Raw genomic sequence first — 23,679 nt, forward strand, 5'->3', positions numbered from 1 at the left:
TGTTGGCCTTATTCTCCTAATCAATGCCTGGCGTATAAAATTAGCTGATGCTCTTAACTCCAGTGTGGTACTTACTGTGAGGGAGGGTGCTACGTAGGCTTTGGTGGAGTAATGCCTCAGTCTCCTGTATTCAGCAGGTTCCTTTTCCTTCCTGAGCAGGATACGAGGGAGCTTCCAGAAGTCAGCCAAGATGAATATGGTGAAGAGGATCATGGGCCGGCCCCGGCAGGAGGAGTGCAGCCCCCAGGACAACGCGCTGGGCCTGATGCATCTGCGGCGCCTCTTCACGGAGCTCTGTCATCCTCCACGGCACATGACACAGAAAGAGCAGGAAGAAAAACTCTACATGATGTTACCTGTGTTCAACAGGGTAAGCCAGGCAATTTGCAACAAGTGTTGTCATTATTTGAATTGTTTGCTCATATTTTGTATTCCCAAGATCTTTTGGTTCTAGCACAACCAAAAGCTAGCACAGATTTTCTCCCATTGGCATCCTTTCAATTTTCTCCTTATCCTCACAGGGTTTTGTGTTAGGGGATGAACTTACCTTTGGAGATTTCCTTTTCTTATCACCTTTTCTCAAGTGCAATCCACATGCATGTGGATAGATGCATGTAGCCTGACAGCTTTTCTGCAGTGGAATCAGTCATCTGATTTCCAACCTAAACTTCACAAGCAAGTTTATACCCACTTTTTTTGTGTGACAGCACTGTCCTTGAGTCTAAATAGCTCTTCTCCCTTCTTTGCATTTATTGTACTGATGCATATTTAGAGATAGCAATCATAATATGTCCTGTCAACTTGGTTTTTCTAGGCTACATGAGCTGAACAATTTTTATTTCTCATGTGTTCTTATCACCCTTATAGGCCATTTTCTATGTATTGAGTCTGAATCTCCCTTCATGGACAAGGGAGATTTTGAACAAGCAATCTGTAGGGAATGTATAATGGCCACTTTTACTGTGGCATTCATATTTCACTACTCTCTTGTACTTAGGCACTCAGGTTTTATTTTGAAGCAGAACTGTGGCAACTGTCACTGGAATTAATAGGAACTAAATCCTCCTGATGTCTTATATCAGTCAGTTAACCCACCAGGTTATTGCGAATAATGATTTTGATGGTAGTTTTAGGGTCATGAAAGACCAGACATATCTAGCTTTCTGGTTTTTTCCCCACTGTGTGCTCTTACTCTTTACTTATTGGGTGATAGATTTGTCCTTGTATATGCTGGCTCAGAGAACTGGAATAATCCAAAAACTAAAAGGATGTTTTGTTGAAGGTATGGCTGATGAAGGTGTTAGACACGGAGCTGCTTGCATGCTTGTGCTGGTGTTGCTGGGATAGAGTTAATTTTCTTTATAGTAGCTTGTATGGGCTGTGTTTTGGATTTGTGCTGAAAATAATGCTGACAGTATGGGGATGTTTTAGTTGTTGCTGAGCGGTGCTTTCTCAGAGGCACGGCCTGTCTGCTCCTCACCCCACTCCACCAGTGCAGAGGCTGGGAGTGCCAATGGAACTGGGAGAAGACTCAATGACCCCAGCTGACCCAGTGGATATCCCCCACATATGGTGTCAGGCTGAGCATAAAGCAGGGGCAAGATGAGAGGGAGGTGGAGGGGGTGTTCAAGTGATTTGTCTTTCCAAGCCCCTGTTACCTATGATGGGGCCGTGCTGTCCTGGAGAAGGCTGGGCACACTTGCCCATGGAAAGCAGTGAATGAATTCCTTGTTTTGCTTTGCTTGCTTGCATGGCTTTTGATTTCCCTATTAAACTGTATTTATCTCAACTCATGAGTTTTCTACTTGCTACCTTGCTGTTTCTCTGCCCTGTTCCACCTGAGAGCAATGGGCCAGTGTAGTCCTTAGCTGCCAGTTGAGGTTAAACTACAACAATGCTGTATAGGAAAATTAATCCTAGTCAAGACACAGTGTTACTGGGATTTTCAGTCTACTAGGTAGTGTGCTTTAGTGGATGGATTGCTTGAATGCCCTAGGTCTTATTTCTACTGGTAACCTGTTGTGTGAGTTTGGGAGAAGTAAGCTCATTTTATATGCCTCCTCTTTAATTTATCTTAGATTATATGCCTTTTAGTTATGGACTTTTTTGATTTGTTTTTACAAATAAGCACAATAGAGTCTTAATCTTGCCTTGAGCCCATGAAGGTTATTTTGATGCAGGTATGCTTAGAAATCTCCCTCTGGTGGTTACATGAGGCTGATGCTTCTGGAAAATAGAATGCCCCCACTTGAGCTTCTTCAGCACTTAACTCTGCTGTGCAGGTGAAAAAGAATTTTTTCTTAGCCTTTGTGGTAAATACTGGCAGAAGCATTATAGCTATAGAAATTGCAGAGGTGATATTACTGTTTTTAAGTATCAATGCATGTATAGCAGTCTAAGGAAAGACTTTGATTAGACTTATAAGGTGAAAAAAAAATCCAAGTTTTAATTTCTCCATTGTTTCTACGTTTTCTCTTTTTTGTTTTCTTTCTTAATACTCATCCCCCCCTCCCTTTACACCACTTGCTGGCTTTGTCCTAATTCTCAGCTCCTCCTCTGCACTCTGCTGAAACCCAGTTGAAGCTACTTCATGTCTCTGCACCATATGTTCTAACTGTCCTTCATTCAGCTCGTGCTGAAGCATTCTGAAAACCAAATCAGTAGCCTCAAGTTTTCTTCTAACTTTGTGAAAATCAGCTCTTGTCAAAGTAATCTCAGGTACCATTTATATTCTTGAACAGATTGTTGGTTTCTGTGATTTCTATTTGTATAAATGTGTCTTGGCTACTCTTTTCTTCAGTTTTTCTCTTTTTTTGTAGTGGCTTTTCCTTCCCCAGGTTCCCCATGTCTCTATGCTTTTGCAGAATCTATCTAGTTTTGTTTATGGGCTCTTTCTGTGAGTCCTAGAGACTCTTTTGTACCCTTCTTTACTGAAGTGAACTTGGTGCTAAAGGCACATTCTTACATGTTTATCAAATGTTTTGTTTTTCAGTCCTACTTCTGGCTGTTTTCTTCCTCTTTCCTCATTTTTCTCCCCTTCAGTTTCCTTGTTTAGTTTTAACGTTGCTGTCCTCAAGCTCTACTTTCTTTGAACTTGTGAGCTTCTTGGAGCTGTCCTTTGTGCCACAAATACAGGGTCTTGCCAGATGTTGTCAATTTAGTTTTCAGTCTCTAAAATCTGGATTATAGCTTGGTATATTGAGGAAAGCAGGTGTTGTTTCTGCTCTTTCACTTCCTTTCTTGCAGACCTTGATAACTATTATCGGTCATTGATGAACTGGGATAGTGTAACCCAAACAAAACTGGTTTTTCCTGATCAGTCAGATCTTATCCTGTCTCTGTTACAGGGTTTTTTTTTCCTTTCATTTCATGTAAAGGCATTCTTTTCCTGTATTCAAGAGGCTGAGCAGTTGTGATGCCATCTATTTCTACTTTTGCAGTTTACCTCTTTAGATTCGTGTTTAATGCCACCTTCTTCTTTTGATGTTCACATACAGAGTCTGCTGTGGCTTCCTCAGTTTATTTAGTTTTATGTCTTCTGGAGTGTCAACTGTTGATGGTACAGGTTGTTTTGGAACAATCCTGCAAGCTTAGTAATGCTGCAGGTCACAGCAAGACAAATTGTGATTGGAATAAAAAATAGTACAAGAAAAAAAATATCATTTTCCAAAGAGTCTTGGAAGAGATTTTCAGTGGCAGATAGGGTGAATCTTGGTTCACTCTAAAATTCTGACACAACTTTTCTCTGAGAAGGGACCTTTTACTGTCAGGAAACACTAAAACATTATTAGAAGTTCCTTTCTAAATTTTTTTTTGTTTCTTAAACTTAATCCTTAGCTGCTGAAGTTCAAGTGATCAGTTAATAGCTTTGTTCAAATTCAGACACTGAATCCATCCATCAGTTAGTTTCCATTGTTATCTTTATTCTGTCAAAGACTTTGAAGTGTGATAGAGTCCTTTTCCTGTTACTGCCTTCAGCAAAGATTATGATTATAAAAGCATTTTCAGTTAGAAGATAGGGATGGTTATGTTAGGAGGAGAAACTCAAATTGTGAAGCTCAGATCAAAACTTCTGTCATGCCTTTATGTGTAGTCCAGAATGTCTCCTATACCAGAGTGGTGAGCTGTTGGAAGTGGGAGCTGCATGTGTTTGGCTGCAATCTGTGTGTGTGTGCACACAAAATGCAGTAAGGAGTCCTGGGAGAAGCATTATTTTTGCTGACTGCAGAGATCTAGAGTGAAGACGGTAACTCTGCTTCCCAGAGGTATCCAAGTGGCCAGCAGCTGGCAGCCAGTTAAATAACTGGGGTATCCAGGAGCTCTTGAGACTTTCTTGCTTAGCCATCAGGTTGAGTTTTTTCCTTTCATCAGAGGTATCTCAAGTTTTGTGGGAAATGCAGCTTCATTTCCTTTTCACTTTTTTATTTTGAGCATTATTAATGAGTAAATTCAGCAGAGCTAAAGCATTCTTAAGTTTGGTTTATAGACAGAGCATGTCTCAAATCTGCGTGGATAAAACCATCTTGCTAGTTCTGGTAACAAGTGAGTTTACAGACCACTTCTTTTTCTTCATTGTTCAGGGAGGCTTATGAAATGATGAATCACATAATTTATATATATCATTATTATAATGAAAAGCTAAATTGGTGCATAATTAAGAAAAGATTGGCCCTGTGGAAGAGTACTCAAAAGGCTCCTTTCAGAGTTCAGTGAGTTTGTGGAAGCACTGCTCTACCAACATGATGGTAATGCTTGTGCAGTATGTGAAAAAAGTGGATAGAATGATGAAGAGGCTGGTTTTGAATAAGTGTTTCATTACCTTGAAAGAGCCTTGCTTTTCCATATTAAAAAGATAATTTACTGCTAAAATGTGTAACATCCTGTCTTGGTTTTTACTACCACTTTTAGTCTAAGGGTATATAAATATCAATGGAAATGCTTATTCTACATAGTGCAAACTTGGTTATGGGGCAACTAATTAAAATCCAGTTGACCTCAGTTAACCTTTTACAGTAACTTTGAGTTCTCTGCATTTCCTGGTAACTACTGACAAATCTGAGCAAGCTCAGGACAGGTCAATAGTTTTTCGTCTTCACTTGGTCTGGGTGAAAGAGCTTTAAACAATTAGTGATGACAAGATGCTAGTGTGCATTCTGGTCTAGATAATCTTGCTTAAGTTATGTGAGCATGCAAACCTCAAGGCCCTCTTCCCTTCTTACAGCTTTGTGGAAGTTAGGGGCTCTTGGATGAGTTGGGAGCTGATGCAGACAACTGCAAAAGGAGGTCTTGTGAACTATTTAGGGAAACTTGGATTGTCTGTACTAGGCGTGTTGTGTAGTCTGTAATTCAAATGAGGGGTATTTTTCTTGGTGTGCAGAAAACAGTTGTCTGCCTGTAATGTCTGGTCTCCCATTTGCTTGCTTTAATGATAATGGTGGTTGATCTTTCCAATATGAGAAGTACTTATGCCTTTGGTGAAAATTACTTGTATTTTGAGGAAGCTGAGTGTTCCATTTCAATGTTGTATTTCTGGCTCCATTTCATCATGACTTTGCAGTGCAAGTAGACAGGAGAAATATTTTTGGCTGTTTTGTGATGTGCTGGAGCAGCTGATAATAAGGGAGGTAAGAAGTCAAACTTTGACAAAGGTTATTCTTTCCTTCTGCCTTTTAAGTCATCTTCAGTGACTTGGGGGTTCCAAGGTTAGCTGCACCACAATTACCATGCATCCTTGCTGGCTGTAATAATGGATTTCACTGGATGTCCCTGGACTTGAGAATGACCTCAGCCAAGTATGTCAGCAGTTTAGCTGTAATAGGATAACTGGGTCACCTAGAGAAAGGAGACAGGGGTGAAGCAGCTGTTGAGTCCAAATCAGCTGTACTGTTGTAGAGCACATCCTCCTTCTGGGAGGCCAGTGTAAGCTGTTGAACTTAGGTTTTGCTAGAAAAATGCTCTCATCTTTTATGCTCATCAGGGACACTACTGAAGGTTGCATAAATATCTATAAGGGAAAAAAAATTAAACAAGCAGAGACTGTTCAGGTGTTGAGCAGGCCATTCTGTTTCTTCAGCACGAACACAAGTGATGATACCATAATTGGGATTGCATGCTTTGTTTGATAATGAATATCGTGGGTTTATTGTGACCATTTTAGTGCAAGTTATGCGTTGGAAATGTGGATAAAGACTCCATTTTTTGTGCAGTCTTGAATGAAGAGTAAATTACTGCAGCAAGTAGCTAATCCATTTTGAGATTGTGTTCCACAGCTTAGTGTAATACCACAGAGTTAACACATTTTTCCCTATTTTATGTGATCTAATACATTATTTAATAACAAAATCAATGCTTAATCATGAAGAATAAGTTACTAGAATTAAGTGACAATTTATAAAAAAAAAGCCTGCTGTTTTGTTCAGGGAGATCTCAAAAGAGGAGAGTAAGTCAGGATATCAGCAACATGGGAGACTTCCTGGTATTGTCAGTTTATTGATGAAGGACATAACAAGGCAGTTCTAATTCTTAGTCCTTTTAAAAGACTTTACATGTGTCATTATATTTAGTAGATAGTAAAGAAGTAGTAGGCAGTAAAGGAGTTTATCTTAAAAACAGAAGTCCTGTTGGAGAATTTGGTCTGGTACCTGTTCTTTACCTCATTAAGTGCAATCTCAGTCTTTTAGGGATCTGCAGGGTTTTCATCTTGCAAGAAAACTTACAACTCTCTTTTCCCCTCCATTCATGAGATTTTACCTCCCTGAATGAGGTCTGAATTCCAACCCTGACATATCTTAGAGCATGCACTCTGCAAACCAGTGCAGTGATGAATGCTGCAGCATGTAAAGAAAAATTTGTAATCTTCATAGGAATACTTCTTTGCAAAAGAACATTGTAGTGATCCTTGTAAATTGAGTTATTTTAATGCATTTTTCTCTTGGTTTAGGTGTTTGGAAATGCTCCTCCAAGTACAATGACAGAGAAATTTTCTGACCTCCTGCAGTTTACTACTCAAGTGTCACGATTGATGGTGACTGAAATTCGACGGAGAGCATCAAATAAGTCCACAGGTATTGCATGGGGCACAAGGGTGGCCATTTCCGTATCTGTGCATTGTGATTTTCAGATCAGTCAGAACACTAAGAGCTGCCATTCACAGCAAATGTGCAGGCGCAGAAACTGAGTTTTTAGCAATGAAAATGTGTTGTCTTTTTTGTTCCTTTGTACTGAGGGAGGGAGGAGGAAGAGGTTAGAGGTTTCCTCCCTGGATTACAGAGAAAGCTGAGTTCCACAAAATTTCAACAGATGCGACAGAGAGGTGTGAACTGAGTTGCATGACCTACTAGGAGAAGGAGGCCAAGAACATGCATGTGAACAGCTGCTGTTTCTTGCCTGAGGTGCCTGTTGGTGGTGTGTTGTGTCACTTGGATATGTTAACATTCTAAAACTATGCATCTTAAATTAGCTGCTGGCCAGGAAGCTAATAAGATGTGAAAGTACAGAAAATCCCCCATTCAGACCAACAATGCCAGCCCTAGAAAACTGTCAGTGGACTCCTCTGATTGTTAAATGTCAGGGTGAGATTTAATTCTGTTGATCTCTGAATGTATCAGAACCTGATGTTGTATTGGCAGTTGCATAACTGAGGACAGTGCACCAAGAGGGCAGTTTCATTAGTTTTCCTTTAGTCTTCCTTTTCTGAAGAGGAGTGCTTCCAAGAAGTATCAAGTCTTTGCCTACTAGATAATTTTAAGATCTGTGCTGTGTTCTCAGTTTTGATTTGGTGGCAAATGAGGACTGGAAAAGGCTCTGAAAATTATTGCACAGGAAGTCAGGAGTCACAAACTATGCCAATTACAATATATTTCCATTTTAAGTGGAGTGACTAACAGTGAAGCAGTGAAACATTCCAGATGGCTAAACAGATATCATAGACCAAACCTGTTCTCTATGGGTAAACAGGCGCAAAATGTCTTTTCTTTGAGTATTAGGGGGAAATAAGTGTCCAACAGCCGTGCTGGCAGAATGGAGGTGTTTGCTTGACCTTTTTTCCCTGGGAACATCTGTTATGCCTGCTAGTCAGTTGGATTCTGCAGGGAATAACAGTTTTTGTGTTACTTCAGCCATATCTCTGCTTATTGCTCCGAGATAATCCAGTTCTTAAAACCTTGCAAATCAGAGTCAGATTTTTGTTGATGGTGGTTGTTTGGGATATTTTTCATGTTTTCCACCCCACTTGGAAACTTGACTACAATGACTAAAAGGATAGTTTGGTGCTCTTCTAAGCTTTAATGTAATGAATACCAATGTTTGTATTAAAACAGAAAGCAGTCATTTTTCCTCTGTTATCAGGATTGCTGTTACTCTGGTCAGTAAACCTTTTTTATACCTCAAGACCCATGGACATGATGGGTCCATGTTGTGCAGTTCGATTGTGACTCTCTCAGTGGGACCAGTGAGTTGCAGTTTTCTCTCCAGAAATAACCAATAACATGCTGTTTAAACTCAGTTTGTAGACTTCTGTGTTAAAATTATTAGAGCTAGATACACACTTCCTGTGATGCTGAGTTAAAAAAATATAAATTATTGGCTTTTTAGAATATGTTTTATGTTAAAGACCTCATACTGTGTCTGTGGATTGTGAAGATTCTTCCATAATTTTTTTTAGAACTTCCATTCTTTTTGTGTCTCAAACACAAAGATATAACATGCCTTAATAGTTGCTGACAGATAATTATATCTCCTAACATGTTTTTAAAAGTAAAAAAACTTCAGTAGCAACAACATGCAGGAAATGTTTCTGGTAATATACAAGTGCAAACTCCTGATGGTGTGAAGTGCTCCATGTAAGTCAACAAAATAGCTGAGCCTGTGTTAGAGACAAGCTTTCCATACAAGTAAACTTTTGATAGTTAATGGCAGGGAAGAAATTTTGCAAGAATTTGATTTCTATAAATGTGTTGGCAGTATTTTACAGTGGGGAATGTGGTATGGTTAAATCTTGCCTGTCAGTATGTTATGGTTGTTTGGGGTTTTGGGGGATTTTTTGTGGCTTGTTTTTTTGTTTCTTTTGTTTTTTTTTCCTTTGCTTATTCTTTTTTTTTTCCCTACTCCATCTGATAATGGAACACAGGGCAATTATTTTCATCGGGCCTTTGAATATTTATGCTAATAGCTATGTGAGTAATGCTTGCCATGGTGGAGGCATATCTCAGTTATTCTTGGCAGGCTGTAGTAGTTTTCTCAGAATAGTGTTTTGTGATTCTGTAGTAACTGTGCCAGCACCCTGTCTTAAGTGGTCTCTGAACATTGCCATTGAAGCTGTGTGTTCAGCTACATTTCAACTGCTTTATTTCCCTGGTAGGGACAGTAAGAAAAATTAAGCAGTTACATCTGAGCTAAATTATCTTGCAGGTTTCAGTCTTTGCTGTACAATAGGGATGATTTTCTGGTGACAGCAGTAACTGTTTAGGAGGATTAGTGAATAGTTTCCCTTGCCATGGACTGTCTAGTCTGTGTAGAAGATGGTGGAGTCATGGGTGAGATAGCTCTATATACTTGAGATTTTTAGCTGCCACATTTGTCACAAATAAGTCCAATTTTGTGTCTGAATTGATCAAAAAGTTGTGGTAGTACTATGTAAAATATATGTTCAAACATCTATTTCTAATACAGTCTCAGTTCTGAGATTAACTTTTCTTTTGGGAGCAAGTGCATCTGGCTCAGAGCTGAAATCACTTCTGAAAAAAGGGACAGGCACAGCTGAAACTTGGTAGAACCAATGTGGCTACTAATGACTACTTTGGCTAGAGAGAAAGCACACTTTCATTTAATGTGTTTTTCTAAAGACATACTCTGGGTGAAGTTGGTGGTTCTGTGATTTTGCAGATATTCCAACAGCATGTCTTTAAACTAAAGTTGCTAGGGAAGGAATTTGAGAGTATTCTGAGTTGGAAGGGAGCCACAAGGATTGTCGAGTCCAGCTCTTAGGTCAGTGGCCCCTGTGTGAACTGTACCCACAGCCTGTACCCATACCCTGGTGTTATTAACACCAAGCTCTAACCAACACCTCTCTTTCACTCTAAACAGCTTCTCATACTTCATCAGTTGAGGGTGTACAAACCTGTGATTTGGTGGTTATTGGTTATTATTTGTGGTAGTGATTATTCCATTTTTACTAAAATGGGTTTCTAACTCAGTACTCTCCATTGTCTGCATCTCGAGCACACCAAATGACATCTAGTCAGGGCCCATTATTTAATGCATTAACATTTATCCCAGAGAGATTCAGAATGATTTCCTAAGTGATGGGCAGTCCTGCTACCTGGAAAGCCATGCTGTAGACAGAATATGAATAAGTAGTTACAAGGACAAGTGGAACTGAAGAAGGGTAGAAAACTGAACAGTAAGAAAGCGAAGTGGTGCATCACAGGTCTGGAACTTTTTAGCGTCCTTTCAAAGACAGTTTCAAAAGTTTGTTTGGTTTTTTGGTGATGTTATTTGGATAGCTAGTGTACATCACTGCACCTTCTAAGGTCAGTTAAGCTGTGTCACTATTAATTTCAATCAGTTTTTAATTTCATATTTACAACATTTTTTGTTGGTGTTTGTTACGGTATTTACTATTGCATGCTATATTTATTTTTACTGTACTGCTAGGCTGTTCAGCTAATCCTTCCTACCTCCAGCACTTTCAGTTGTTGTTTATATTGTCTGGCCGTTGAGTGATTTTGTCTTTTTTAAAGGGTTATTTTTGGGGGGTAAGGAGGGGCGAGTTGGTTTGTTTTCAGTTTGAATTTTTTTCCCCCACCCTTCTTTTTAGTTTTTAGGGAGTTTTTTTCTTGGTTTGTTTGGTTTTGGGTTGGGTTTTTTGGCGTTTTTATTTTTTTTAGTTTGTGGGGTTTTTTTGGGGGGGGGTTTTACCCCCAGTTTTTCTTTTCCTCCTAATTTCACAGCTTTGTTCAAACTGTTTCACCACTGAAAATCCTTTTAACCTCCTCAGGCATTTTTCTAGCAGATCTGCTGAAAGACTATCATTATCTCATCATCAAATCATTTTGGGAGATCAAGTTGATAAACATTCATCATCATTGCAGAAAACCACATCAGTGGTTGATATTTGGCCTCTGAGAATGCCTACCTTTATTCTTCTTAAAGATTCATTAATCTGCAAACTCTAATGGGTGTTTTGGGGGTTTTTTTTGGTTTTTTTTTTTTTTTTTTAGTTAATCTCTGTCACATCAGCAGAACTAATTTTATGTTTATCCTCAATCCACAGAAGTTAGTATAATTTGTTTAAGTGTATCTTGCATTTGGGTGAATTACAGATGATAATTGAAGGGATCTTCTACTAAGGTGCCTTTCAGGCTCCTTAATGAAGTCTGAAGTTTTCCTGATAGGGAGGATCTTTGTCCATAAAAGAAGTGCACTTAGGGGCTGCTTTCAGACTTTTTTGGGTATGTTAACTTTTCTTCTGCTGAGAAGAGAGTGTTGGAAATTATTTTGCATGCTGGGATTGCACATCTTTTCATTGCATATATATGTTCTTCCTGTTCTGTGGGGGACTTTGCTTTACAAGGCGATTCTGGTTTGTGTTTATTGATATTGCTCTAGAAGGGAAAGTGTCCTGTCAGCTACTATTCATTAAAAGCCAGTTCTGATCAACAACTCCTATATCTTATTACTTTTGGTCAACTTTCTGTTTGCTTTTGGTGCTTTCTACCACCCCTTATGTAAGGCAAGTGTAGTACAATGTAGCGCCTTTCCAAGAGATCCTAGAAAGTGTTCTTTTATCATCTGCATTAGGGAGGCTAAAAGCTGGCACAGTTGGGTTGTTGTATCTTTGGATGAGCAGCCCTCCATTCCTGCATGCTGCAAAGGCATCAGCCACTTCATATCTGCCACGTGTGATGACAGCCCAACTCTGCTCCTGATGATGGAGGGCAGACTTTGTGCCATCACGTTTTTATTTGGGTTGATACTTCTCTCTTACTGTCTAGGCAGTTGGAATTATTTGTATTCTGTAACTTTAGATACCTGGCTGTGTCTTCAGGCGTTTCCCAAAAGAAGAAGCAGAGACTTCTAGAAGGCTCCGTTAGAGAAGAGATCCCTGATTTCACCTTTACCACCTCCTGACACACCCATCCATACCTTTGACTGCACCTCCCCTCTCACTCTTGGCAGATGAACAGATATTTTTTCACTAATATTCCCCTCCAGAATAATCTTTACAGAAGTCTGATTATGCTATTTTATGCTGTTTATGGTTCTCCATCATCTAACTAAAAGCTTCTTGTACTAAATTTGCCCTTAGTGCTATTGCTATAGGCAACAGCATTGCTTGCAGTGCTTGTAGTGTGATTTTTGCTACCCATCTGAATGACTCTAAATCCACTGCTTGCTACCTTTTGGTTTTCTGAAGTCCAGGATGCAGTGCACTTCTTACGCATGAAAAAAATTCTGTTGTTTGATTCTACCAAGCCTCTATCCCATATATACTGAATTCATGCTGGAAAATCTGACTCCTGTGTTTTAACCATGTAACCACATAATCATGGTCATACTCGCATGTACATACTTGCACCATTGTCTCAATAGGTATATTTACATCTTACTTTATAGGTTTTTCTCTTTGCCTTTTTGCTCTTTTTACTAATTAGCATATCCTGCTCCTGAACTGGCTTTCTTCTGCAGCAGAAGTTGAAGGGCTAGGGACATCTGAGTGGGGCACATACAGGATGTTATATTAAATGATGTCTTGGGCTCTTCAAAAACAGGGGAAAGGTACAAGGAATAAATTAAGACTAGTGCTGATGATAGAAGTTAATCTTAAATGATAGCGCTATCAAATTTGCTCAGAGCAGATGACAAGAGAACGTGTTCCAGCACTTAAAATGCTGTCTGTGTTTTAGGTAGTGCTTAATTAAGAGTGACAGTTTTGAAACTGCTATTTATAGTGTTCAATTGCTATGCCAGGATGCCAACAGCATGACAACTTTTTCAGAAGCATGGACTTAACCCCTGAGTTTCACTCTCAAAGATGACTGAACCAGCCCTTATTCCATAGGTGGCTTTGGAGACTGTGCCCAAAGGAGGCTGTGCACACCCAGTTTGGTGTGACAGTCTCTTGTAGGCAGAGACTGATTGCCCAGCTCTGTCTGTGGTGGAATAGAAAAATAATAAGCCTACAAAATCACTCCTTATGCTGTGCTAGTGGGGCACTTGTAGCAGCAGTGCATGCTTTAGACATGCTTGGCTCTCAGAACTGAGAAAAAACAGCTTTTGTCAGGAATTCTGGCATTTTGCCTATGCCTTTAGTGTAGGGAATGCAACTGTGTCATGGCTGTTGTGCTTTCTAAGTTGGCCTGTTCATATACACAACCATCTGACCAGTGCTTTGCACTGATAGTTTCAGGTCAGCATGCTGGGAAATTCCTACTTGTCCTTGTTTGTGAGAGTTTTATAAATTGCCTTACTTTTCACCTTGGTATCTCAAACTTTATCTCAGTTTCATGGAGGGAAGTGGTAGGGGCCTTTCCTTACTTTAGCATCAGAATTGGAAAACCAGCCGTTTGTACAAAAGTTTGTTATGGAAAAAAATTCTGCCAGACAAAAACATGAGAGAGGAGCCATTGAACAAATGAACCAAATCTGCACAGCTTACAGTGTGATGCTTCAGAAAGTGATCTTCTCACTGTAATTGATACTACAAGTTTGATAAGTACTTGGCCATATGAAATGTGCTGCCTTTCAAATAAACTTCCCAGGTATGTGCTGGGAAATCTTAACAGCAGATGAAGCAACCAAGCCAATATTAAAAAAGGATTTTTCTTCAGTTGCAGATTTATTCCTCCATTAGTAATTCCTTTGTAATTTCTTTTTTATGTGATATTATTCACCTTCCTTTTCTGCCCTAGTTGACACTAAAAGCACAGGAGATGATTTATACACAGTTATTAATGAAAAATGTTTTTAGATGTCTCTTAAAGGTAATGGGCAGGCATCACAACTGGCATTTTAGACTTCTTACTTAAGTGTGTATTCATGCAGCAGTGATATAGGGTTGCATTTTCTCTTGATTTATTTATTGAGGCTGATAACTTGTTTACTAGTTTGAGTATTTCTCTTTGGCTCTGACTGATATGGAATAGCATCCAGAAGTGGTTCTCAATCATAAGAATTATCTGTAAGCTGTTACTGTCTTCATTTTCAAAAATGTGGGATGGGGATGTGGTAATTGCTGATCATACTCTTAATGTTACTTTTTTTCCTGTTTTTTTAATTCCTTTTGTCTTTCAGCACTTCTCCTTCCCTAAAATCCCCATTATCCATACTGTTGTTACAGTGCAGCTTTTTTTCCAGAAATTTCAGCTATTTCCACAGAGGCCACTAATTGTTGGTGACTTCATGTCTTTCGAAAAAATATATTGTATATTGATAAAGCAAAACTACTCAAAGAGATGTTGCTGGAGTTGCTCAAATCTGTCTGCTGGTCAAAGGATGATGCATGACCAAAGAATGTACTTTTTGCAGCCTTACCAGTGGCAAAGCCAAATGTATGTGCAAGATTGGAATGTGTGTCTGGAAGGCATAGGCCTAAGCCTAGTCCTTTTTTTTGAAGTAGTGCTGTAAAGGTGAATTTATTCTCAGTGCTTGGGGCTGCTGAGAGGATGTGTTCCCTTCTGCAGACTAGCAGACTGAATTCTTACTGCTTTTTTTCTTTTCACTGCCCCTACAGAGGCTGCAAGTCGTGCCATAGTCCAGTTTCTGGAGGTCAATCAAAGTGAAGAAGCAAGTAGAGGTTGGATGCTGCTCACCACAATCAATTTACTAGCTTCATCAGGACAGGTTAGTCTGAAACAGCAAAGTTAAAGATAAATTATGGAGTGGAAGAGACAAAAGCAATAATAAAATGAACTGCATGAACACTCACCAAAAGATGTAACTATATTCTGCTTTTCTGTATTAAGATGCTCTTTCTCTTGTATTGCCACAGGACTTATGCTTTAGCTCCTTGTGGTTTCAATTGCCTGAAAAAAAGAGTAGTTTTGGGACTTTAATTTATAATGCTCTTTTGAATAATGCATGCAACTTTTATTGCTGCCCAAAGACTTCTCTTGCATACTGCTGCTTAGTGCCCCCTGAGATGCATGGCACATAGAGCACCTAAATAGTTCAGACCTTGAACTTCGCACACCTCACTGGAGGAGGGCCACAGCAGTTGCAAAAGCAAGGCCTGGAGCAGTGATGAATGGGGGTGGTAGTGAATCATTCCTGCCTCTGCTTCTGGTGCTGTGCTCCATCACAGATCTTTCTCTGGCAGGATACTGGGCAGCTCTGTGGTTTGTTATTTCTGCTCTAATCTGTCTTTGTAATTCAGCACATCATCTTATCTCTGTTTTAGTATGTCACCAGCCTCCACACCAATTTGTCTTTTCTTCCTACTGACGCTTTCATATTTTCTACTACCTTGCTTCTTACAGCTCCTTACACCTTCTTGCCAAGTGAGAGCATAAATTGAAATGTCCTCCTCTCACTCCCATTTCTCCTATTACAAAGACTTGATAGCTGATTAGGGCTTGGCTGAAGGTCCTGTAATTAACTTGTTAACTTCTGTTGGCAGAGACTGACAGGTTTTGTTTCTGTCCTGTGCATTGATTGCTCTGAACTGTGGCTGTGAGGTGCTGTTGTCATGTGAATAAATCATCCTGTTTTAAAAATTACTGTTTGGATAGGCGCTCAAGAATAGATGGTGAATCTTTACTGCTGTGTCAACACCTCACCAAAGGTGTGAGAAAGAAAAAACAGCATTTCAATCAACTGCATTATTATTGATGTTTGGAATATACAATATGCTGAACTGGTGTTTTTTGCTGTGTTTTCTTCTTCCTCAGAAAACTGTGGACTGCATGACTACAATGTCAGTGCCTTCCACACTTGTTAAATGTCTGTATCTGTTTTTTGACCTTCCACACGTGCCTGAGGTAGTTGGAGGAGCACAGAATGAACTACCTCTCGCAGAGCGCCGAGCGCTACTACAGAAAGTCTTTGTACAGGTAAGAAAGGTAAAATAGGTCAGGGAATTTGAAGGAGGAATGTAAATACTCCATGTGAGCAAAGTCTAGGAACTTTTCACTTGAGCCAGGTTTTACTCTTCCTTGATTCTTAACTGATAGCTAAGACAGAGGTGGATTTTCCTGCAAGCACAGTTGAGGTTAAATTCCCACTCCTCTAGTTTTTGTCATTGACAAATACCTCCTGCGCAGAAATCTCTGCAGCTTTTCTGCACAGATATTTAAAAGGAGCAACGTGTGAATTACTATTCTGTTTTCATTTATTGGTCCTAGTACTTGTTATCTTTGGCTGTTACTGATTGAAATAGATATAGTAAAAAAGTAGTGATAATAAAGTGGTGCTCTCAAATGAACTGACTGGAATTAGTGAGGTTTCAGACCTCCCCATCCAGTTGCAGACAGCCTCTCTCCAGTTTTCTGAGAGGGAGCCTGAGTTTTTCCTGCATGAGATGCAAAAAATCAGACATTTCAAAACATGCAGAAAAGGGAGTGTGATGTAGTAGCTTCACCTACACAGCTGCATTTTGTCTTGGTTTTGGTAATTAGGAAATTCAGACCAGGTGTCAGTTATTCAGGTATGTTTGCAGTTTTGCTGTAGCCTTTCCTGACAAACTTAATTTGACCAAGGTGTTATGGTTGCTGCTCTGCCAACAACCCATCAATAGCCTTCTTCCTGCATTAGGAAGGAATACAGCAGTTTGCCTCACGAGGCTTCTCCCTCAGTGCAGAATTTAAACCTGCAAGTTAGGCAACTGTCAGATTCTCCAAGAATGGAATATTCTGGTATCCATGCAAATATGCCGTGTCAGCCTAAGAGATTTAAATTCTGCTTGCAGTCTTCTGGTAAGCATTTTAAACTGAACTGGGACTTGAAATAACCATGTGTCAAATAACCTTGTCTTGTGTTCAAAGTATAGGAACATACAAAGAGAAAACAGCAAATTACCTTTTTTAATGTGTTTCCTCAGTGGAAGAATGTTTCACCTTTTACTAAGTCTAGGCAAAATTTTCAGTGATAAAGGTATTAATGCTAGTTGTTTAATGACTTCCCATTTCAGATCCTAGTAAAGTTGTGCAGTTTTGTGTCCCCGGCGGAAGAGCTGGCTCAGAAGGATGATCTCCAGCTTCTGTTCAGTGCAATAACCTCATGGTGCCCTCCCTATAACCTGCCTTGGAGGAAGAGTGCAGGAGAAGTACTAATGACCATATCTCGTCATGGCCTTAGTGTCAATGTAGTGAAGTACATCCATGGTATGTGTCTTTCTTTAGTATTTTTTATTGGGATGTTTTCCTGCTCTTCTTTCAGAGTTTTCTTATTTGGGAAATAGGCATGAAAATAATAGGGCTTCTAGGCTTTTAGTTTGGGCATGTGCTTATTTACATGCAGATTGCATTTCTAAGCTGTTGTGTAGTGAGAGAGCTGAGTCTCTCATTCACATTTCAGTTTAATCTGGAAGGATCATTTCCTCTCATGTTTTTCTGTAGTGTTCATGATAACCAAAAGGAAAGGCTTTCAGTAACTTCACTAACTGCCTGTATTGAGAAATATTTGCTGTGAAGATGCATTCATTCTTAGCAGGCAGCTGTCTTCCCCCGCTGTGGTCCAGCCCAGCTTTCCCAACCCAAGGATGTTGTTTCTAGGGCCTGGCCCATGGAGGCTCTTTGCTTGGCTGAGAACCATACCTGTGCTGGATGGGTTTGGAGCCCTTATGTTTTCCCTGGTCTGTCACTGACTGGATTGACACTTCAATCAGCATGCATTTCTTCTGCCAGACCCTCTTCTTCCCCACCTTGCTTTTGATTGAAGATTTTGTGCATGCTGAAGGCCAAGTTAAGTTATCTCATGGGCTTAATCCAGCCTGTAAGTCACTAAATGAGTGAAGCATCCAGAATCATTCCAGTTTGTCTCCTGTCCATTTTTAAGACAAGTAGATCCTGGCTGTTGCTGGCATGGAAACTGTACAGGGACATTTGTGTAGCTGGTTACAGATTTTGGTAGCTAATGAAAGTAGTACTTTAGTCATCATCTGTCTTTGCAAGGAGCTGGTAAAGAGGGAGGTGCCAAGCTGGTTGACAACAACTTGCAGATGAAAACCAATGTTGGAGAGGATATTAGCTCCCTGGAAGCAGCTTTGCGTACAAATTATTCTTTTTGCACTAATTGAAAACTATATGAGCGTTTAGGTATGCAGGACTTGAGGTAAGAAATCTGATAAAATATGTTTCTAATATTGTATTTAAGGCCTTTAGACTGAGGGGCAACATAGGAAGCATTTGTAGTTTTTAATTGGACTGGCTTGGAGTAAACTAACATCCTAACACATTTTAGCAGTGTACACCTGCTGGAAAAGAAGAAACCCCCAATTTTGGGTTGCTCACACCCTGAGAAGCAAGTAGCTACAAAACTCTATATTGATGGTTTATTGAATACATCACCCTGCTCTCACATATTTCAGAGAAAATTTCAGTCTGTTTTTTTTTCTTCTGCTAGCAGTGTGTTTCCAATTCCAGTCAAAAAGATGCGAATGTACAGTGTCACTCAAAGCACAGCATTGTCACCAGTTGAGTGTTTTTAGGACTTAAAAGGTGATAGGCTTCTGGTGGGCTTTTGATGAGTGTAGAAGGTGTATGTACATGTGTGAAGCTGTTATTAAGTGCAATGAAGAAAGTAAATGGAGTTTTGACTGTCATTTGGTGTGTTACAGTTGCTACCATTATTGCTTCTCTATGGGCTTGATCCACAGAGGAGGGAAGCTGGCATGTGAAAAGATACTCTAGGTTCTTTAAAAAGTGAAATGGAGTTTTAGAAAGAAAAGCAGTCAGCATTGCCTCTTTCTTTTTGATTAAAAAAGTGAACCTGACTTAAGAGATAAGAACATCTGTCACAAGACTCAACTTATATTCAGTAAAAGATATTTCATCATATGCAAAGGAGCATCCTTTCATGCTCTCATGCTCTGATTTAACCTCCGGAAAATTATGTTATCAGTCTAGCTAGAAAGATTTGTGCTTGTGTTGTGCGTGCTGCAAAGTTAAAATAGCAAATAATTGAAGGGAGCATCTTTAAAACAGAGTGCAACTTAAAATCTCACTATAGGTTTGAGGAAACTTTGTTACTGACCTACTGAACTGATGGAATATGAGAAGTATACAGGGCAAGGCAACTATGTCTCTTGGATGCCAGCCAGAGAAGGAATAAGATGACATGGTGTAAAGGTTTATATGTATGGATTTAATAACACTTTAAGTCAGTGCTTTGTATAACTTTGTGTTTTAAAAGAAAAAATATGGTTTAGAATTACTTACAGTTGCCATATTTGTCTTTTTATTTTGTTGAGTTATCTGGTCAGACTTTTTAGGTAAAAATTAGTATTTATCTACAGTTTCCTCCTTCCAATAGTCAAGGTTGTAAAAGAGAGGAAGAGGTTGGCAGAAAGAGATTAGGGTTCTGATCCAAAGCCGTTTGAGAATCCTTCTCATCTTCAAGTAATATTAAGTGTTCTGTGACAAGAGATACTTGAATAAATTACTTTATTGCTGTGTTTTGTATGTTGGTTATGGCTCTTGCTGTCATTAATGTCAGTAAAATCCTAAATTTCTCCACTGCAATTCTTTTCAGAAAAGGAATGTTTGTCCACGTGTGTCCAGAACATGCAGCAGTCTGATGACCTTTCTCCCCTAGAAATAGTTGAGATGTTTGCTGGACTTTCTTGTTTTCTCAAAGACTCCAGTGATGTATCCCAAACATTGTTGGATGATTTTAGGATATGGCAAGGATACAACTTCCTCTGTGACCTTCTCCTCAGGTAGGCAAAAGTGCTTGAAGAAGTGCAGACAGATCACTGAGAATTTTTCAAAAAAAATTTTCTTAATAAAGAGTAGATGAATAGGTTTAAACAATAAGTGATTATAGATTGTTATGGAATTAAGATATTAAGACCAAAACATTGAATTCTGTGGTTCTTTCCATTTATTAAACTACATTGTTGAACTTATTGCTGTTTAGTACTGGTTTATTAGTAAGTGTTTCTTGTTTTGGAAAGATAGCAGTTGCTTATAAAAACTGGTACTAAATATTTAGGGAGAATCCAGAACATAAAATTTTGGCTGCAACTAGTGATTTTTGAGTGGTTGGCGTTGGTTTTGTTTTCCCTAAGGGTGTGGTTTAGTGGTGGGCTTGGCTGTGTTGGGTTAACAGCTGGACTCAATGATCTTGAAGGTCTTTTCCAACCTAAATAATTCTATAAATATAGTCTTATCATGTTATCATAATGAAAAATCCCATATGTAAATCTGGTGAACCCTATGAGGGAATAGTTTTTATTTTCCTAATTAAAAGTACTTCTAAGCTGCTAATGCATTAAAAAGTATGGTAATGAAAATGCCTGCCCAAAAAACCTTTGGTATATGATTTATCCATGATCTCTTTTTCCTTTCCATGAAAGAAACTTCTTTAATTTTCTGAGAAAGACAAGAATGTCTATTGCTTTATTTGTGTAAAATCTATGGGCAGTCTATGTTGTTTTGTTTGAATATGAAGTTCTGAAGAAGAATGCTTAGCTGTTACTGTTATATATATAAAAAATATATATATTTTACAAATCCAAGGTACATACTGGGTAACTGTAAGTGTACACCTTAGGAAGTATATTTGGGTCAAAGATGCTTAAGACATTATTACTGAGAAATGCTAATATTATCTCCCTGTTTTTGGTGTTAGTATGCTGAGGTTTGGCACCCAAATATTTGAACTAAATTTTCCACTACATTGTATACTTCCGAGGGGGATTTTTGTTTGTTTTAAATGGATACCAGACATAGACATGGCATTTGACATTTTTAATCACACTTAAAATTACTCATAAGTTACCTTTGGTGCCACAAAAGCTAAAGCACCTGTTAAGGAATTGTTATTTTTCGTGTTCTAAAAGTGGAGTTTTGGAGTATGTTATATTCACTAATGCATTAATTCAAAGTAGTGTAATTCAAATGCAGTTGTTTTCCAGAAATTGTCAGCCAGAGTTTAGGAGAAATAGGAGGGGAACATGCTGTCACGTTACATGTTGAGGTACTAAAGTGATTCTCTGTAGATAGAGTGTTTTAAACAAATTCTCCTCTAAGCTTAGATCAAAGAATGGGGGATCCCTGCCAAAGGTATAGTAAGCCTAGGGATTTGAATGTCTCATTGAAAAAGGAGGACACCTGGGATCATCAGGTGACATCAGTAAAGGTTAATGGCATAGGAATGTGTTATCCTCATTTCTTCCTGAGGGGGTTTTCTAGAAGAAAATAGTTCCTTTCAAGAAACAGTGATCTTAAATGAGCCCATGCCTTGATCAGTGATGGACCACAGTTTTGTATTTTCCCTGTTTTGGCTCAAACCTGCCCACAGAGACTTGTTCACTCTGGGGCACTTTTATGATGATAACTCATCGTGTCATGTGAGGGTATGAAATCTGGACACTGGGTCTCTGGCTGCAAAGAAGAAAGGCTTTGGAGCTGGAAAAGCAGAAGGATGTGTGAAGAAGGTGGCTCAGTAAGAAATTGCAGAAGATCTGTGGGGGCAGGAGGAGCACTTTGGTAATTTCATCTGGATGATGTGAAATGGCAGAGCATGTGGAGGATTAGTAGAATGATACTAGGTGAGCTCTGTGCTTCTGTAGTAGTGACTGTTTGCAGGAGGTTCTTGTTTGAAGGAGGTTCCTGCCTCAGCCACATCTGCCTGAGAAGAAGATGGAGGATGCAGAATGAGCTGCTTGTAAAGGGCTCCCACAATCATTTGTCAGCAAGAAGCAAAACAGCTTGTACTGCCTGAGTCTATAGAAGAATGTGGACCCCAGTTTACAGTTAGTAAATAATTAAACATGATTTTATTTGTGGTGAAGTAGCAGGAAAATGAGGATGGTGTTAGGATTCCGAGTCAGTTTTTAGGGTTTGGTCTGATGGTGTGTTCCTGTCAGTAAATGGTTGGAATGGGATGTTAGCATTTCCATTCTCTTGTGTTCAAAGTGGTAAGAGTTTGTAGTTCTAGTGAGCGTGCTTCATCCCGTGCTTGAGAGTGCTATCCTTTACCAAGATACCCTTTCCTTAGCACAAAATATTCACTCCCAAAGTGGCAGATGTAGTCTAGCAAGTTAATTGCAGATCTATTTAATTACAGACTATCCTATACTTTCCTGTACAGTATTTTCATGTCTGTGAGAGGATTCTTAATGTAATTTTTCATGTCTCTCTGCTGACTGTTGAGTTCAAGAAGAGATTTATGAGGTAAATTCCTATGGCAAATAACTGTTTGCTCTTTTAAGTCCAATGTTTGAATAATCTAATGGTATGACATATGGACATGGAAAATACTGCAGGAATCGGGCAGTAAAATTAATCTCTAAACTGATAGAATAAACCAGACCTTACTGAAGTGATTTGAGTTCAGATAAACTAGTGCTGCTAACTTGATCCTATTATATTTTCTTTAGGTTAGAACAGGCAAAAGAAGCTGAATCTAAGGATGCTTTGAAGGACTTAGTTAATTTGATAACTTCCTTAACAACATACGGTGTCAATGAATTAAAGCCAGCTGGTGTTACCACTGGAGTACCTTTCCTGCTGCCTGGATTTGCAGTCCCACAGCCTGCAGGCAAAGGTGAGTTTGCTTTCTTTCTCTCTTTGTTTACTTTTTTGTTGTTCTAAGTGCAAGTGACAAGATACAGAGCCAGCTGTGTATTGGACAAACCCTTTGCAACTAAGTCTACGTTCTTTACCTAAGATTCTGTATCAAATACTCAGTTATTTTGGTCTCAAGTATTTTATTTTGGGGTTGGTACCCAAAGAAGAAAGCTTAGGGCTTTTGTCTTTGGGGACAGGTCCAGCCTCTTCACTGTAGAGCTGACAGTTTTCTATGTGGAGATTTGAAGAGATTATCTTATTGGAGAGATGCACTGATTTGATTTATAGTGTTTTAAGCTGCTCTCTTACTAAATTGATATGAAAGGCTGATGTGCTGGCTTGATTTTCTTTGTTGTTGTTTTTTTGTTGTTTGCTTGTTTTTTGGGATTTTTTTTTTTTTTTGTTAAATCCTTCCCCTTCTCCTCTTTGCTTTCTCTTAGCTTTTGTCAGCTCAGGCAAGTGTAACTTGTGAGCTGAAATCTGTGATTTCATCACCACTGCGATCAGAGTGATAAAATCTGTGATGTGTTTGAAACCAGTCAGTTACAATTTGGAGATAAGGTTGAGGAAGTCTTGAGGGAGAAAGGGTTGTATAAAAATAAACTTAGGTTTCATATCCTGTTCATAAATTTAAAATTCAGGTTAGTCTTCTATGTAACTAAGGAGTTTGGAATTTAATAGTGACTGTGGAGCTACTTTGAACTTTTATGAGATATACCACTGCACAAGAAAAGTTAATTCTAGGATTCCATTTACAGATTTATAGACTAATGAATATACATCCTAGGTTCCTTGGACAGTGACTTCCATTCTCTGGTATGGAGAGAGAGTTCATTGTTCTTAGGAATTGTTTTTCTTTTGCACTAAATAGAGAAAGAAGGTGAACACTCAAGAGTTTAATTTCTTCATGTTTTGATAATAATTTTTTTTTTTTAGGTTAATCAGCTTG

At 39.0% G+C, this 23,679-nt stretch overlaps 1 protein-coding gene across 2 annotated transcripts in view; it reads left to right on the forward strand.

Annotated features, from left to right (window-relative positions):
• WDFY3 (WD repeat and FYVE domain containing 3) overlaps nucleotides 1–23,679 on the forward strand; it is a 152,879-nt gene that overhangs the window by 50,569 nt on the left and 78,631 nt on the right. For both annotated transcript variants that reach the window (XM_059471358.1, XM_059471359.1), the window contains exons 3-9: nucleotides 160–370; nucleotides 6,941–7,064; nucleotides 14,732–14,841; nucleotides 15,888–16,049; nucleotides 17,126–17,318; nucleotides 19,687–19,873; nucleotides 22,541–22,707. In XM_059471358.1, the coding sequence (XP_059327341.1) occupies nucleotides 191–370; nucleotides 6,941–7,064; nucleotides 14,732–14,841; nucleotides 15,888–16,049; nucleotides 17,126–17,318; nucleotides 19,687–19,873; nucleotides 22,541–22,707 (1,123 nt within the window). In that variant the 5' untranslated portion in view covers nucleotides 160–190. The remainder of the gene's footprint in view (nucleotides 1–159; nucleotides 371–6,940; nucleotides 7,065–14,731; nucleotides 14,842–15,887; nucleotides 16,050–17,125; nucleotides 17,319–19,686; nucleotides 19,874–22,540; nucleotides 22,708–23,679) is intronic.

This window comes from Ammospiza nelsoni, chromosome 4, assembly GCF_027579445.1.
Source record: "Ammospiza nelsoni isolate bAmmNel1 chromosome 4, bAmmNel1.pri, whole genome shotgun sequence".
Lineage (NCBI taxonomy): Eukaryota > Metazoa > Chordata > Aves > Passeriformes > Passerellidae > Ammospiza > Ammospiza nelsoni.